Below are 17863 nucleotides of genomic sequence, written 5' to 3' on the forward strand. Positions count from 1 at the left end.
CGGGGCACTTCCCAGTTGGACGTGCCTGGAAAACCTCTAATGGGAGGCGTCCAGGAGGCATCCGGATTAGATGCCCGAACCACCTCAGCTGACTCCTTTCGATACGACGGAGTAGCGGCTTATAATGATGTCATGAGAATATTACTGAAGAGATTGAGATGGTGTAGTGCCCATGAATTTGTTTGTGGCTGCAGGAGTTCATACTTTCGAGGCTGTTTTAATACATTTTATGTATACATTTATCTGTCGCGTTAATGACTCTCAAAATGGGATCACATGCTCCCAGTCCCATCTGTGGAGACACTGGTACAGCTATATATTTATAAAGCTTTGACAAGTCTATGTCTGTGTGTGACTATATATTTTAATTGTGATTTTATGTGTACTCACCTCTTTCCTCTGATCTGCCCACGCGGCGCATCAGAACTGCCTTGTGAGACCAAAGACCCTGACCGGGAGGAACCTTTCGTTGAATTTGACCCCACCCCCATTTCCCGAAGCTTACTTATTAAAGGACTATTACTGTCTCTGAGTTTCCTGTTTTATTGTTGAATCTTGCCGAGAGTCCCCCGGGTTGCCACAATATACACATATATAGTACATGACACATACATGCATACAGTACATATATCCTCATAAGTATATATTAATTATCATGTACTCCCAGCAGGCACATTAAAATAAATATAATCTGATTGATTTGGGTGATGAGGCACTTAAAATTAGCCGATACATTTTCCAAGCACACACACAAAAAATTGCTAGCAAAACCATTGATTTCCTATGGTATGGCGTGCTTTCATGCGTGCCTTTTAATCACTGCGCGTTGCATTTTTCCAGCATTTTATTAGCGCGTTTAAAAGTTAAAATATTCTACATTTTTATGCGCAAGGCGCCGAGTCGCACAGCTCATCAACATCACACTGGGCCAAGGCAGCCAATTGGATGAAGCAAGAGATAGGCTTTATTCCTTCCTGTTTTTGTGTGGTGTGAACAGCGGGGAATTCAAAAGGAAATGGCAACCTCCGATGAGGCACTAATATTAGCGGTATTAAATTACGAAAAGCTTAATATTTTTAGATGGAAACACTACTCTACTGCTCAGAACACGCTCAAACTGACTCCTGCTCAGCCGAAAGTACAACTCAAAGTAATTGTCATCAATACCCAATTCGCGGAATAGATGGTGGTATTCGTCGTACTCTTTCCTTTTTACATTTAAAAAAAAAATATTGTGAACCCAAAAACTCCGCTTTTTTTGGGACCTATTTCCTCCTGCGCTTTTAAAAGTTGCATCCTGTGTGATCAGCCCCATGATTAGGGACTTGACTTCCGCATATGTGTTCATGATAATCTCCTGCTCGTCAGCTGAAAAAAAGAGGCTGTTCCTTTGCCATTGTACTGTACATCATGGTATCAGTGCTCGAATATTTCCCCTTCTGAAGAGGAATGGGCAAGCGGTAATTATCCTGATGACCAGTGGTGTATAAAGTACCCAAAAGTCATACTTAAGTAAAAGTAAAGCTACCTAACTGAAAAATTACTCCAGTAAAAGTCACCTATTAGAATACAACTTCATTAAAAGTCTTAAAGTATCTAATATTTTGTGTACTTAAGTATCAAAAGTATTTTTCTGATATAAAATGTTCCTAAGTATTGAAAGTAAAAGTACAAGTAAATGCTGTTAATAAAAAAGCAAAGGGTCAGAATTTTGAGAATTATGAACTTTATTTTTTGTATGCTGTGGCCATCATGAACAAGGATAATGAGTTAGGTTGAAAATAATTGGGTTGGCTATGATCAAAAACATGATCAAAACTAAAGCAGCACTGAAGGTAACAACCAAGTCATTAATTGAAACTGAACAATTTCCTCTTCATCTTCAAAAGAAGTTGAAATTGCGAGAATTCAGTCTCGCTCTTCTCAAGCTAAAGCCTAGTCCCACAATGCTAAATAGCCTTTCACAGTCCGCTGAGGCAGGTAGAGGTGTGTTCAGGTTCACAGACAGCTGAAACTCAAAACTATCATCTTCATTCAGAAGTGCTGACATATCAACAAACTCAACTTCTTCAACCCCGTCTTGATCCTCTCCTGGTTCAGATGGAGCATCATCACTTCCAACTTCATTGTTGTTCTCATTTTCACCAAAAACTTGGAAAGCTTTTGTGAAGTGAGAGCCGATATCTGTTGTTGTTCTCTGAATCTTCCCCCGGATTTTGAACTCGGAATAGATGTCATTCAAGGCGTTTGCCAACACATCAAATGTGTGCGAACCACTAAGTTGTTTACACGCTAGGGCTGCTGAGCATCTTTTGAGACTGTCAGGGTCAATCCAATGGGCAGTAACACCATTGAAGTTTCTCCTTCTGACAGACCAGCAGTTGGTGGTGGTGGCGATATGGTCAACTCCCCTCATGGCCTCATTCACTGCCTTCTTCATTTCCTTGAAGGCTTCATCAATCATGGAGCCCAGGGTTAGCCGTGTCTTTTTTTTTTTGCGTTAGGCTGCAGTTCCTTCACAAAATCTCTAAATGGTTCTTGTTCAACAACACAGAATGGCTGGAGTCCCAGGACCTCATATTTCACAACAGTTTTGTCAATGGACATCTGTGAAACAGTTAAGGTGTTGACTAATGTGGTCTACTTGCTTGTGGAGGGAATCTGAGGAGCCCGTTTTCTTTTACTGATGTCAGCTCTCCTTATTTCTTCAGGTGGTGTACATGCTTTCTCTGAAACAGTGAGAAAAAGACAGGTTGTAAGCATAACAACTTTAGCTAGCCCCACTTGCCACACACGTATGCATCTCCAACTCCGACATGGTTCAAATGCTAATGCTGCGCTCTCGCAGCTCTCGCAAATCCTAAGGTGTGGTGGCTAGCTAAGATTAAATCAGTTCAGTTGGCTAGCGTTAAATTAGCTAAAGTTAAGTTAACTTTAAGCTAACGTTACGTTAAGCTAACGTTAGCCAACTACTGCTGCAATGATGATAGTAAGATGACTCTAATCAACAAAATCTCACAGCTGTCAACACTTCTCCGCTCACTAACTAGCTAGCAATCTGTCCACTACACTAAAGCTAATTGTCCTTTTTGATTTATGGTAGCTAGTGTTAAGATTCTAACAATATATTGAGGCCTTGTACAAACCAAAATAGGTATTGTACAAAATATTGTACAGTTCAAACCTAGGTCATCTAAGGCCAAAACGACAGTTCAACGGAAAGTCTTTGTTTCCTTAGTTGCATCCAGATAAGAGCAACAGAATGCTCTCGTCCAGCGATTCCCAAAGTGAGGGCCGCGACCCACTGCAAGTCCGTGAGAGGTCATTTATAAATAAATAAAACGTTTTTAATTTTCAATTTTGAAAAGTTTGAAATTAAAAATATGAATGATTTATATTACGTGTTATTATTTTATCTATTTGTTATTATTTTATTACTACCACACACCTATACTGTGTGGTAGTAATAAAATAATAACACGATTGTTCGTCAGCCAACCCGGCAACGTATTTATTAACATTTTCATCACCAAGATCTCCACACCTCTTCTTCCGTTTTCTTCCTTCAAAATAAAAGCCCCGGAAACACAATACAATAGCTCGCACTGGCAACAAAGACGATGCTTGCGGAATAAACGGCGGTTTTGGATGAAGCAGTGACAATAGTACATTTAATCAAAAGTCGTCCACTGCACCTGTTTGCCATATTACGCGCGAAGATGGGAGGCGACCACCAGCAGCTTCTCCTGCACACTGAAGTCCAGTGGCTTTACTGGTAAGGTGCTCACCGACTTTTTGAACTGCGTGACAAAGTCAGGACATTTTGTGTGAACTCCTGGTTTGAACTGTCAGACCAATTCTGTGACTGAGGCCGGTAACGGGGCCGGTCAGAATATCGCTTGGCCACCGGTGTGAGGTTGACGTGCCGGTAACGGGCCGGGACTGGTCTGAAGACCACTTGCCTGACGGTGCCGGTAACGCGCCGCTATGCGCCGGTTCCAGGACGGTAACAGCCCCCTGTCGTGCCGGGTCCGGGATGGTAACAGCCCCTGTCCCGCCTTCTCTAAGTCGGGTCGTCAGCTGCAGCTGACACTGACGTACGTTTGTGTTCAACATTATAAAACATATCTGTATGACCAGTACAGTTAACTGACGTGAAAAAAAAACGTCAAATGGAGCGTCCTCTTGTAGTATTAAAGTAAATATATATGAGTTTAATACATTTTTAATCACTTGAAATAATTTATGTTCTGATCAGAGTTGCAGGGCTCTCAAGTGTCACGCATTGAGCGTGACTGTCATTGCGGTCTTAAGTCCCATTGCTCGTCGACAAAATCTTTGGGTGGGCCACAGAAGTTTTTCAGATTTCAAATTGGGCCGTGGCATTCTTGAGTTTGGGAACCGCTGCTCTAGTCAGCTCGCCACATGCTTATCAACAGATTACTTGCTTTCGCAGGCGCTTTCACAGCACAATCCTGTGCTTAATCACAGATGCCTTTGTCTTATGGCCGTGAAGCTAGCTTTAGTTTGCAACACTGAAGACACACATCCCGAGCACTGGCCCCTCTTGCAGACACACGCACATACTGATGAAGAGGAGTTCGGGATGGGAGCCATGTGGGAGTGTTCCAATCAATGGGCTCGCGAGCTTAAGCCACACGCCGCCCCAACGTCTAGTCTCGACCAATCACAATGCTCTTATAAACATACAAATATTGTAACTTCTCCTCGAGAAGTAGTTTCTATTCTCTTCTATACTCGGTAGTTGAGAAATTGACCCGTGTATACGTATTAGATTGCTTTGCAGTATCTTTGTAGAATAAATATCCGTGTTCACCGTACACCACGACGCCCAGCCTCTTCCTAATGAAACCAATGTGATCTGGAATCCATTGACATTCAACACAAGCAAATTTTATTAGAAATTAGAAGAACCTGTTCCCCCCCCTCCCTCCCCTGCTAAATATATACTCCAATCCTGTGGGAAACACTGCTTTATATATTGACAGGTTTATGATAATTATGATAACTAAACATTAATGTTGCGGCTCATAGTGGTTATCTTAATTTGACTTACCTCAATGTGTTTCCTGAGATTGGATGGGGAGTTTTCGAAGGCCAATATCTATATGTAGCTTTCGATAGGCATAAGAGGCACTTCATCTTGTAAGAATTATCTTTTACTCCTACAAAAGAACACATTTCGCCTAAATATGGCCACGGTTGTTGTTGGTCTTCGTCGCCGTTGTTGATTGCGGGAGTAGCAGGTGGTTCCATCGCTGCTGCTTCCATTATGAAATGTGTCTGAGTAGATGTAGTCGCTCGCTAGCTAGCATCACTGGAAATAAGTATCAGGTTCTTCCAGTGGTGCTGCTTCCATTATGAAATGAGTAGATGTAGTCACTTGCTAGCTAGCATCACTGGTAGTATAGAAAATGCGGCTTTGAGAGCACTTGTTTGCAATTGCCCATTAACGTGATGATTACCAATGATTTAACTTGCAAGCTAGGACGGCTAATTTGCCAAACCTGCTTGCGTGGAGTCTGTGCTCCACCACAGTCTCCTATGTTGGTCTCAGGATTCATTTTTCTAAATATAGATTTGATTTTGTAGTGAGTAACGAAGGTTTCAGGGGAAATGTATTGGAGTAAAAGTACAATTTTTTTTTGGAAAAATGTAGTGAAGAAAAAGTAAAAAGTAAACCGATATATAAATAGTAGAGTACAGATATCCAAAAGAACTACTTAAGTACAGTAACAAAGTATTTCTACTTCATTACTATACACAACTGCTGATGACTGACGTCTGGTTCAATTTAACAAGACAAGACAAATTAACAAGACTTAACAAGCCTTTGAGGAATCGCGTTACCCTGACGTCAATCATCGTGGTAATTTAAGCTCGATAATAGGAGATTTGAAAACTTCATTTTGTTGAACCACGTACGAGGAATGGGGTCCAGGACTAAGCTGGGGAAAAAATAACATTATGCAATGCAGCATTAATAGTTGCATGGAAATTAGCCTTGTACCTGCAGAGAACAGTGGCAGGATCGACTCACTTGTTTTGGTGCTTTGAGCCCTGCAAGTGTGCATGGTACTGTGCCACCGAGTTCAATGTGACGCTGCAGACTTCACAGGTATAGCTCCGTTTCAGACCTGGAATCAAACAGAAACACATTTTTAAACCTGAATTTTCATGGGATTATACAATAAAATCCCTAACTAATAAATACATTTAACTTTGCTTCTTGCACACTGTGAAACAAGACAAACTTTCTTCAAAAACATATTCTTGGAGGAGATACATTTCTGTGTTACTGTGAGTGGACACACAATTTTGTTTTTTCAAAATTACCAGACTGTTTGATCCCAGGAAAACGCATTTCACAGTGGTATCTGAAAAGTACTTCAGATACTTCTACTTTTATTTTTTATTTCCATATAAAGACATTTTTATATACATAAATTGTACAATTTGTATCAATCCAGCTCAAGTTGTACCAGACTTCTTTTCGTAGGCGTATTGCATCACTTTGGGTTTCACTGTGTGTGTTAGCCGATAACGTACTGGTTTCAGCTCTAGCTAAAAACAAAGCTAATTGTGTGAAATTCCTCCATTACAAGCGACATCTAAACACTCAACTCTCTTCTTCTTTTAGCGACTCATCACTTAAATCGATCTTATTTTCACATTGTTTGTTCTGCTAAACGTTAGGGAGGGAGCGGGGGGTACGTGATATTTTTGAAAAATCTATTTAAAACTACAAAATTTGGCAAGAAATTTTGAATTAACTTAATTAACTTTGTTTTGAAGGCGCACAGCCTCTCAACCAAATTAGCGATGGACTTTTCCCGCCCTTGAACTTCTAGATTGAAAGTGTTCAAGTGTCCAAAAATGCCATAAACATTACCATAAACTGTTCATCCAACATGCACTTCAAGAAGTGTGTGAAGGAAAGCCAAAATCTCCTGACGGAGTTCACAGAAACATTCCTAAACCTTTCCTTTGCTGAGCAACCTGACATCACTATGAACCAGCAAGTCAATGTGCTCTGCAGATGCGTCAGCAAGCAACCTACGGAAGAGGCAATGTTGAAGGCTGGAGGTTGAGCGAATGAAATTCACTATGTTTAAAACCTTGTCCATGTTTTTCTTCAGATCACTGCTGAGTTTTGCACACAGTACAGCCAGATGAATGATGCAGTGTAAAAACTGCATATGCGGGGTTACGGCTGCCAACCAGGCCACCATCCCTTTCACTCTACCGGTCATAGCAGAAGCTCCATCTGTAACCAACAAGCATACTTTTTGTAAATCCATTTAATGCTATCATGGCTCTCTCTTGTTCCATGCGAAAGCGACTCAAGGCTGAATTATACTTCTGCAACTCCAACTACGGCTGGCCACGCAGTCGGATTGACGGACTCGTTTTGATTTAAGTTCCTCTGCGTTTTCCATACGCCAGGACAGCAGGTGGCGCAACGACCGTTTAGAGTCGACCTGCACACCGACGTTCACAGATATCTCCCGCCAGGAATTCACCTCCATCTGCGTGTCCTTATACTCCGCCAGACGGGTTTTTATAAATGCTCATATTTGTGGACCTCTTCAGCCAAACGTTCTTCAACGGGATCCATTGTTCGTGTTTCTGCTATGGCTTTTAAAAACAGCGGTATTATGCTATGAAACCGGAAATGAGAGACTCAGAAAGGACGTGGTTAGCGGACCAAACACAGCCTTGTGGGCTGCGTACGGCTCGCGTAGCTTTGACGGATAGTCAGAAATTTGGGGTGACGCACGGAAACACGCAAAATGGCCGATTTGACCACGCAAGGTCGGCCATGCGTGTCTTGCGTGCTTGCGTCTCTGCGTAAAACCCAAGTAAAAATCAGCCTGAAGGGCACACTCACCTCGTTGAAAAGATGCTAACAGTCCGTTTACTTTCCTCTTCCGTTTATCAGAGCCCTCAGGAAAACTGGTCAAATAATGAGCAGTAATTCGACTTGTAGTGCCTGTTAACATTGTATTCTTTCATCACAGCAATGGAGTCGCTGCCCAATAAACACATTGGTTTGTTGCTCATTACGGCTGGTAAAGTAAAGAAATACTTTTCAGTCCATTCACTTTGGAATTGGCGGTTTTCAGTCAACTTTACAACGCTTAGGCTTTGAGAGAGACATTTCGGAGCTTAATGGTAGCGTCAGCTAGCGCAGGTGTTTCAGTGGGCAGCCAGACTAGAGCTCAAGTGAGGAGTGGGTTACGGCAACCAACACAGGTGCGTAACATAAAGATGTAACCATCCAGGTTTGTTTGAGGCAACAGTGAAACTCAATGGCTCTGGGTTAGATGTCCGTTAGTTTTTTTTCTTCTTACCAAGCTATAGAGCGTATTCACCCACGTGACCACAACAAGCTTTGGCGGCTATGTTGGGGTCCATGCACGGCATTGTTTTGCTGTGTTTTATGCCGCTCTTCTTAAGAAATGACCATTATATCCTGAAGGAGACACAATTTCAGTTCAAAACGGCGTGTCTTGTGATTATTGTACTGTGCCTTATTGTTGGATGTGGGACTAATATTTCAGAATATGGGTTTATCAGCTCAACAAGACAGGCTTGTACTTCAACTTGTCCAGCTTCTCAAATAATGCATCTAACTTACTTCGGTTTCACTCACGTATGAGCGTTATGACTGTTTTCATGTGTTTCTGTTGATACATCGGGCTGTGGGCACGTTTCCATTGACAAACTCTTGTCAATAATCTCCTTTAGCTTTTTCGCCGAGCAAAAATCAATGTCTTTCACTTGCGCAAAAGTAACTGGATGGAAACTTTGGAGAAAGCCATGAACATGTCTGCATTTACTCTGTGATTCATTTCAAGGTAAAATAAAACACTGGCTACATGGCAACAGCGCTCAGCAAGGCCAGCCAAACAGTCACTGCTGGTCCCCCTGAATGAGCGCTGGAAGCGGCTTCATCCAGACACTCGTCCTGGAGCCGGAGACAGCTGTGTGCGACTACGGATTGTAGTATGAACCCAGACACGGGGTGCTTAATGTTCCGACATTAGTGTTATTTGTGATATTTACACAACAAGCATAACGGAGAAATAGTTGGTAATGTCCCATGGTCGATAGCGGAAATGAAAAATGTTTTACAGGAACGTGACCGGGCTATGTGACGATGGTAACTCGGGGTAACGGGACACAAGCCGCGCCGGCTTTCCGCCGCAACTGGTTGCGAAAAACGAGTTTACCACATAACGTGTCGATCGAGTAAAATCAGGGAAACATTCGGTATAGGTCTGCAGACTTTTGTACACCTTAAAACTTTCCTGTGTGTAAAAACTTGTCTCCAGTACGCAAAATCCATAGCAAAATCCATTGACTCCCACCAGCAGCAGGCTAACTAGGTGGATCCGAAGATGGCGCGATTGAGATGATGACGTCACGTGAATACGCTCTAAACTGATTTGCAGGCAGTCTTGCGGGCCAAAGTTAAATTCAAACGGGCCGTATCCGGCCCTGGGGCCACTAGTTGAATAGGCTTGACGTAAAACATGGGTATGTATCTTATATGCAAGTGCCTTAAAAAGGTGAATTCAAGACAGTATGTCAAAACGAGAAAATCGACTGAAAATGACCTCAGTGTTGGAAAGGTTAAGGGTGTTGACAGCTGAGTAAAATAAACTGGTCCTGAGCTTGCTGGTCCTGGAACTGAGGTTTCTACAGCGTCTCCCAGAGGGGAGGAGGGAAAACAGTCTGTGGCTGGGTCTGTGAGTGGGGCCCCTTACGATGCGGTGCGCTCTTCGTAAGCAACGCTTGAGGTTGATGGACTCAATGGCAAGGGTGTTGCGTTGGGTGGTTTTCACCACCCTCTGCACAACTTTCCGGTCTGAGGCAGAGCAGTTGCCATATCAAACTATAATGCAGTTTGTAAGGATGCTCTCAATGGTGCACTGGTGTTCACCAGTATCAGAGGAGTGTGACGGCCCTCTAGGTTAGGCAGGGCCTTGGGTGTGTGTGTGTCTATGTGTGTATGTGTGCGGGTGTGTATGTATGTGCGCGCATGTGTGGGTGTGTCTTACAGGTGCAGGCCGGTGCTAATTGCTTGGACAGCGCCGCCCCAGTCCTCCCTAGTCCCGCTGCCCCAGTCCCGCCGCCCCAGTCCTCCCACCTATCCCCGAAGGGGATAGTAGGATCATTTGCTCCAGTGTTCTGGTGAGGGGGAAACTCCGGGCTTACATGTTAAACTGCCATGTTATCTGAATAGAAGGTTTTTGTATCTCGACTACAGTCCGCATGTATCTCCTCTGTGTTGCGACCCAAGAGCCGAGCCGTGACAGGAGACATGTGGACCTTCTTCAGTTTCCTCAGGAAGAAGAGACACTAGCGTGCCTTCTTGACCAGGGTTGAGGGTCCACGAGAGGTCCTCTGAGATGTTGAAACCCAGGCTGTAGATGGGGGAGTGTGTGCAGCGCTTTAACTTCCTGAAGTCCACAATGAGTTCTTTGGTCTTCTTGGTGGTTAGGGTCAGGTTGTTGTTGGCGCACCACGCCGCCAGGTGCCGCACCTACTCCCTGTAGGCCGACTCATCATTGTTGTTGACGAGGCCCACTATGGTTGTCGTCTACAAACTTAATGATGGTGTTGAAACTATATACAGGCATGCGGTCATAGGTGAACAGGGAGCAGAGGAGAGGACTCAGCACAGAGCCCTGTGAAACGCCAGTGTCCCGGGTGAGGGTTGATGAGGTGTCTGAAATCGATGAACAGCATTCTTATGTAGGTGTTGTTATCCAGGTAGGAGGGCGGAGTGAAGTTTCTTGTTCTGGCGGTACGCAAAATGGAGGGGGTCAAGTGTGGGTTGTCGGCAGGTTTTGAGCTGATCCTGGACTAGTCTTTAAGCACTTCATAATGATGGGGGTAAGTGTAACCGGGCGGAAGTCATTTAGGCTCAATGTAGTGAAGTGCTTTGGCATTTGAGTAGTCCCAGCACAAGCCTTGAGCAAGTGGCCGGAGATGCCATCAGGGCCAGCAGCCTTGCGTGCATTGTTCCTGCTAAGCACAGCACACACGTCCGTGGGGAGAGGGTAAGGAGCTGGTGGTCTGCAAGGGGCACAGTCTTGATGGCCTCCGCCTCATGGTTGTCCCTGTCAAAGCAGGCATACAAGTTATTAAGGTCATCAGGATAGGAGGCATTGCTAGTTGAGGGTAGGTGTGGTATTGGAGGGTTTGTAATTTCTAATGGCCTGGATGACTGGATGCCACATGCGTCGGGGGTTGTTAAAGTACTCCCCAGTCCATAGTTTGTGGTTGTGCTTGGCCTTTTTGATGCCCCTCTTCAGGTTGACTCTGGATGAGCTGTAGGCTTGTGCATCACCTGATCTGAAGGCGATGTTCCGTTCCTTCAATAGTAGGCGGACCTCTCTGCTCATCCACGGCTTCTGATTTGGGAATGTTGTAATGTTTTTAAGGAAGGTGACCAGTGGCGGCTGGTGGATTTTTTTTTGGTAGGGCCAGCCAATCAATTTCAGCAAACATCCCCTTTCCCCATGTGATTCAATGCAAAAAAAAGAGGTATCACACATTACTTTGCAGTTAAATATTTAACATGCATTCCAACACTCATTACCATATATATATATATATATATATATATATATATATATATATATATATATATATATATATATATATATATATATACACAACACTTAGTGTCAACAAAAATACATGTTGTCTAAATCTATCAACAAAACCACCACACTGACCCTGCACAGACATGACATTCAACACGCACAACTGCGGCTGATCTGGAACCAGTCGTTTTGCCTGGAGTTTCTCCGCCCAAGTTATTGATGTTGGTGCTGAAGGAGGCATAAGAGTCTATGTCCGTGTGGGAGTCCAGGGTGGCCTAAATCACAAACGTACTCCAGTCTGTGTGTTAAAACCGGTGCTGTAGTGTATCTGCTCCTTCTGGCCACACTTTAACTGTTTACACTGATGGTTTCTCACGCTTGATGAGTTGTGTGTACTTGGGGAATAGGAACAAAGAGATATGGTCCGACTGTCCAAGGTGGGGAAGGGGAATGGCTTTGTAGGCCTCAGCCACCTTGGTGTAAACAAGGTTTAGGATCTTGTCTCCTCAAGTGGGGCATGCTGATGACATTTGGGGAGTACAGACTTTAGGTTGGAGTGGTTGTAATCACCCGGAACAATAAAGGATGCCTCTATGTGTTCAGTCTATAGTTTGCTAATGGCAGTTGTTGACAGGTAGGCTTATACATTCTGCCGACCTGCACAGCGGAATCATAATTCTGAGGAATGAACGGACGTTCAGACGTTTGTGTCTTCAGCCATTAATGCACGTTGTTGTTTATTTATATGACAAGCTGCTTCTCCGTGAGAGTCAGGTAAGACAGAGAGAAAAAGAGAGCGAACATCGTCCTTGTAAGGAAGTGGTGTCATGCCATATGAGGCGCAACAGCGCCTCCTCCTGAACAAATATAATTACATCCATCCATCCATTTATCAACTCTCAACAGCAGTATGGAGTTCTTTAATTGCAAGCGCAGTATTAGCATCCAGGGAGATATATGCTGCATCATTACTATATTTCAGACATGGAAATTTCTCATCTTTCTGCAAAATTCGCTGTTTTGAAACCAAAATAGGTGACCTATGTGAATCGTGTAGAATTTTTTTGGAGGGTTGTGGGGGGGTGTGGGGCATGCCAGAAGGGAGCGCGAGATTCAGTGAACTGCGATTCAGTGAGTTGCGAACAGGTGTGCGTGCCAGAAGTGAGCGTGAGTGCATGGTAATATAATATTTTCTGGTTTATCTTAAGCTACCCAGGATCTTGATGAATTGAGTCATTGAGCACAGCAGGAGAGAACGCAACGTTAGCCAGCTAGCTAATGCTAAAATTATTAGCTAACGCTACCATTTTTGAGAAGGTAGATTTTAAGTTGAGGGGACTGACAAGGCAAAAGGTAGAAAGGTCCACCTTTCTATCAATAAGCAGACCTGCCAACTTGTACACAATTTGCGTAGCGGATACGCAGTTTGACTTCATTGTATGCTGGTAAAAATTAGTCAAAAATTCATTTTAGACTGGTTGACCAGCACACATCATATGCAATGATATATAATGCATGATGAGTTTTTAATGACTTGTCCCCAATTAGTCGTCGTCAATTCCCATCGCCCCATAATTGGTGTGAGACCCAGTGACAGGCCGGCATAAAATGGCTTACATATTAGGCCCTGTCTACTACCGAACACTTTACGAAGAACACTGCAATACAGTGCACTCTTATACAGTGCACTAACATCTGTAGTGCACTCGGTCGCTGATAAGTGCTGTATCAAATGGAACACCTACGTTAACCAATTGGCGGAAGTGACGGACGCAAATCTGCTCGCGGCACCCGCGAAATTAAGCCGCAAGTCACGTCCACAAATGTGCTTGTGATACCCACGAAACTAAAACTGACAAAATGAACGCATTTCTTACCCTTTTTTTGTCCCTTGTGTACCCCTTTCTCCAACCCATGTGTAAACTGCGACACCTACACAATCGCGGCAGGAGGATATAAATAAATTAATGAAAAGCTGGCGGAAAGGGCTCCTCCTCTTCCGCTACGTAGCCAAGATGGCGCCCGTTTAGTGCGAGTAGTGTCCATCATTTTACACTTAATTTTTTGACCGTTTACAGTGCGCCATCCGGGTACTTTCAGTGCACTGAATTCTGCTGGATTTGTAAGTGTGGCGCCCTGAGCACTGAAATTCAGTGTTCGAAGTGTGCAAGTGTTTGGTAGTAGACACGGCCATACTTACTAAGGAGGCCATACTGATTTTTGACTCATGGCTAAAGTTAAGTTTCTCTAGCTCTCCCCAGGTTGGCAAAAAAGCATCTTAAAATGCATCAGATTAATGCTTTAAAATATGGAATATTTAAATTTTTCTTTAAGGGGAGCATGCCCCCAGACCTCCCCCAGAGGGGTAATAGCCTTCTTACCTTTTTCACCCCTGACTCAATTTCATGCCCGATTTTTAGAATGTATAATCATTGCTATATTATTTATTAGAATGTAAAATCATCACTATATAGTAGATATTGTGTAACTAATGTTGTGTGAACGGATAAGGCTCTTTTGTCTGCTATAAAAAGAAAAAAGTCATCTCATGGCGTCTATATGTAGATAATCCCTGAATTGCAACTAACCTCGGTATGTGTATTTTTCTACAGATGACTGATAGTTGACCTGGGATAGTCTATATTTAGACAATTACTGAGTTGCAACTAACCTCTGCATGTGTTTTTATACTGGTTTCATAGAAAAGAAACATGATTTTATAAAGGGCAAGAAAAAAAGTATGAAAGCAAAATAAAACCTGTTTTACAACTTGTACGCTGAGACCAAACTTTTAAGGGACTCCAGTTTTCCTCAAGGATGTGATCTGTGTTCCCCTGTCCTGAAAAGTGTGATTCAGAGGTGACGACTGAAGCAGTCAAAGGATCTTAAGGTAAGAAGGGTTGGCTACAAACATGTGGAGTGTGTCTTCAAAAAGGAATGGATTAAAAATAGGTAGCAAGATGGTATAAACGTGATATATACTTGCTTGATGAGGGTTGGTAACGAGGTACAACCTATCTAGAGGACCTACAGTAAAAATAACTGAAAACATCCTAGAGGATACCGATACTCTCATATAAAATCCTAATGACACAACTGCGGAGTGAGATTAAAGGCCGGGTGTTATACTCAAATCGGTGAGTACTATCATTTGCTTCGGGATCCCTGAGGTAATAGCCACGTAGTGATAACCATGTTAAGTGCAGAGCCTGTTCCTCCCTAAATCTTCACCCATCCTCTCCTCGACCCATAGATGCTGGGTAGAGACAGAAGATGCAGCATTAGCTTTAGTGAACAGCCTTAAGACAAATAGGCAGATAACTACTATTTTGCTAAATCCGGAAAAACGCTTAGCCTCGCGTTGTGCACGCGCCGCCATTGCTTTGGCTCAGTGTGTCACATGTTTAGGTATTACCCTCCCTACTTTAATGATAACGGTACATGTAATAAGTGTATTTTATTTGCTAGGTTGGCGGCGGGTCTCTGTGAGTTAGACGCATGGCTCTGCACCATCAAAGCTCAGATGTTAGCTACATTCGCAAAGTCAGAAACGTGAGGATAGCGAAGCCAGGAACTGCAAATTATGAGCACCTGGTGTGATTGCTGTCATGTTGTTTTAGTCTTATTGTAGTATTAAAAATGACAGTCTTGATTGCCTCGGTCTCACAATTGAGTTAACTCCTTTATAAATATGCCTCAGAGCAGAAGGCCAAGAGAACGTAAATGTCGCACTGTCCATTGAATCACATTTCCATATTCTCTTTAATTTCAAATTTTCCCCATGAATGATTGTTTACTCTACCGACTCACCAAAGAATACTCAGCTGAAATGTAGAAAGTGTTGTTATTAACTTCTTTCAAGGTAGTGGCAGTTTTTTAACAACTTATTTCTCAGATATTAATGTCAGCTATTTCCTTCTAACATTTTGATTGAGGGAAATATTTCCCAAATGAATCTTTCCCTTTCATGTTCCCTCTGATAAGCTGCACAAAAACCACTCTGTCAGTTTGCCACCAACAGAGCAGAGATTTCAATTTTGCACAGTTGTCCCCAGATGCAGTCATAAGCTGACAAAGGTTTTGCAGCAGGCAGCGAGAGTCTGCTCTGCAGTGGCTCTTTGACAGCTTGCTCCTTAAATAATTTTTGAAAAGGTGAAAGATTATACAGCAGCCCCATTATCCATCACTGTGAGTCATTTGCGGCTCGTCCCACATGGCGCTGCTGCGGATACGGAAGTGTGAGTCAGACTTGGTGTCCTGCAGCATGGAGGCCCCACAAGGAACCCCGTTCTGGCTCCATTCCTCTACTTTATATACACCTTGGACTTTAAATACAACTCTGATAACTGCCACCTGCAAAAGTTCTCTGCAATTGTCGGCCTGACAGGGAACTGAACTGAACAGGACTTTAGATAGAATGCTGCAAGCGGAACCGCCTCCACATCAATGGAGAGAGGGCAAGTTCAAATCGTGGCACCAGCACCTCATAGAGGCATAGCCGTTTGCATGTGGCGGCATGTCCGGTTACCACCTCAGATGCCCCGGCATCTGTGAGATTCCCCGGCATCTACGAGCAGTTGCCACTAATTCTACAAGATGCCGGGGCATTTGCCAGTAGTTTAGAAGGATCCCACCTAATGTGCCGGGCCACCAAGGTACCTGGAAAGGATGACTGTTGATAGTTGTAAAAAGAAAAATGCCGAGGTGTAATAAATAGTATGGCTACTCGTTGATATTAAGCCAATATATTCCTACGTCAGTTGGCACTTGTTGCTGTGGCAACGATACACACTTTATGCAGCGGACTGAAGGTCTGCACACCTTCTAAATATAGGTAAGATGCAGTTACTGTTTAGAACATAGGTGTCAAACTCGAGAAATATTGTTGTTATTTATGCGTTATTATGCTGTGATTTTACTTGTCCGGCCCACTTGAGGACTTTAGGACTTTACTCATTTTAGTGAAGGCAGCCCCTTCACTAAAATGAGTTTGACACCCCTGGTTTAGAATGATGACAACCCATACCACCTATTGACTTGGATATATATATATATATATATATATCGAAGTCGTTTTTATTATCAATTTTGTGCAATGTGCAGTGCAAACTTACAGAAGATCGAAAGTACGTTTCTCTTCTGTCCAACATATAGTGAAATTGTGCAAATAATAATGATAATAATAAATAATAAAGTGCAAAAAAACAGTTTAACCCTTTTTTTTTTAAAAGGACAACAAATACATATAGACAACATAAATATAAATTAGGAACTATTAAGACTATGAAGGACTAAACTATAAACTAGAAAGAGCATTTCCTGCTGAAAATGCGTTGGAATGCAAAAAGCTGAAGCTTATAGCTGAAATATTTGAAAGAAATAGCTGAATATAGCTGAACATAGTGGAATATAGCTTAAATTAGCTAAATATAGCTAAATATATTTGAAAATGAAAGAATAGCTGAATATATGTAAAAACAGCTGAATATATTAATATAGCTGAAAATTGCGGAATAGATGAATATATAAATAAATAGCAAATCATTACTGAAAATATAGAAAAGGCAAAATACCTGCTGAAAAATGTTACAGTTCGAAGTCATTTCATTGAACTGTTGAAAATCATTGTCGTTTAAATGTATAATTGGAAAAGTTGAAAGGAAAACTGCATCATCTAAATCAGGGGTGTCAAACATACGACCCGGCCCGCCACAGTGTCCAGTCCAACAGAAGAAAAAAAAAAGTTTTTTTGAAAAATTAAAATCTGTCATAGGTGGGGTTTGAACCACTGACCCTTTGCTCCTAAGGCGGAGTTGCTAACCACTGATCTACAGGTGCAGTTGGTGAGAGACCTGATATTACTGAGTGTCTACAAAACCATCCGTCAAACCTCAACGTGAACGTCAGTGACGCTGTTAATCCTGACGTTTATAACCAAAGTGACCTGCACACACGCGCGCGCACACACACACACGAACGTGCACGCGACCATAATAACACGTTCACGCGCGAGCACGGCCGTTCATGTGCGCGACCCGTTCGCGTGTGCGGCCGCTTACGTGCCTGCTGCCTGTAGATGCACAGACCAAAGGGCTGCTGCTGGGGACGGACCGGCTCTCCCATTCAGTCGGACCTCAACACGTCTTATCTGTTGGATTCCTATCGACCGCAGTTTACGGCAGAAGACAAGATTTCCAACGTTTTGAGCTATAAATTATGTC

At 42.9% G+C, this 17863-nt stretch overlaps 1 protein-coding gene and 1 pseudogene across 1 annotated transcript in view; both read right to left on the reverse strand.

Annotated features, from left to right (window-relative positions):
• Positions 1 to 17863, reverse strand: part of LOC137805053 (zinc finger matrin-type protein 4-like) — a 167477-nt gene that overhangs the window by 20618 nt on the left and 128996 nt on the right. Inside the window, exon 6 of the mRNA XM_068604720.1 lies at positions 6062 to 6158. Coding sequence (XP_068460821.1) covers positions 6062 to 6158 — 97 coding nt within the window. The remainder of the gene's footprint in view (positions 1 to 6061; positions 6159 to 17863) is intronic.
• LOC137804951 (uncharacterized) lies at positions 1752 to 5585 on the reverse strand (annotated as a pseudogene).

This window comes from Clinocottus analis, unplaced genomic scaffold, assembly GCF_023055335.1.
Source record: "Clinocottus analis isolate CAN_PGR_092001 unplaced genomic scaffold, fCliAna1.0.p SCAF_7, whole genome shotgun sequence".
Lineage (NCBI taxonomy): Eukaryota > Metazoa > Chordata > Actinopteri > Perciformes > Cottidae > Clinocottus > Clinocottus analis.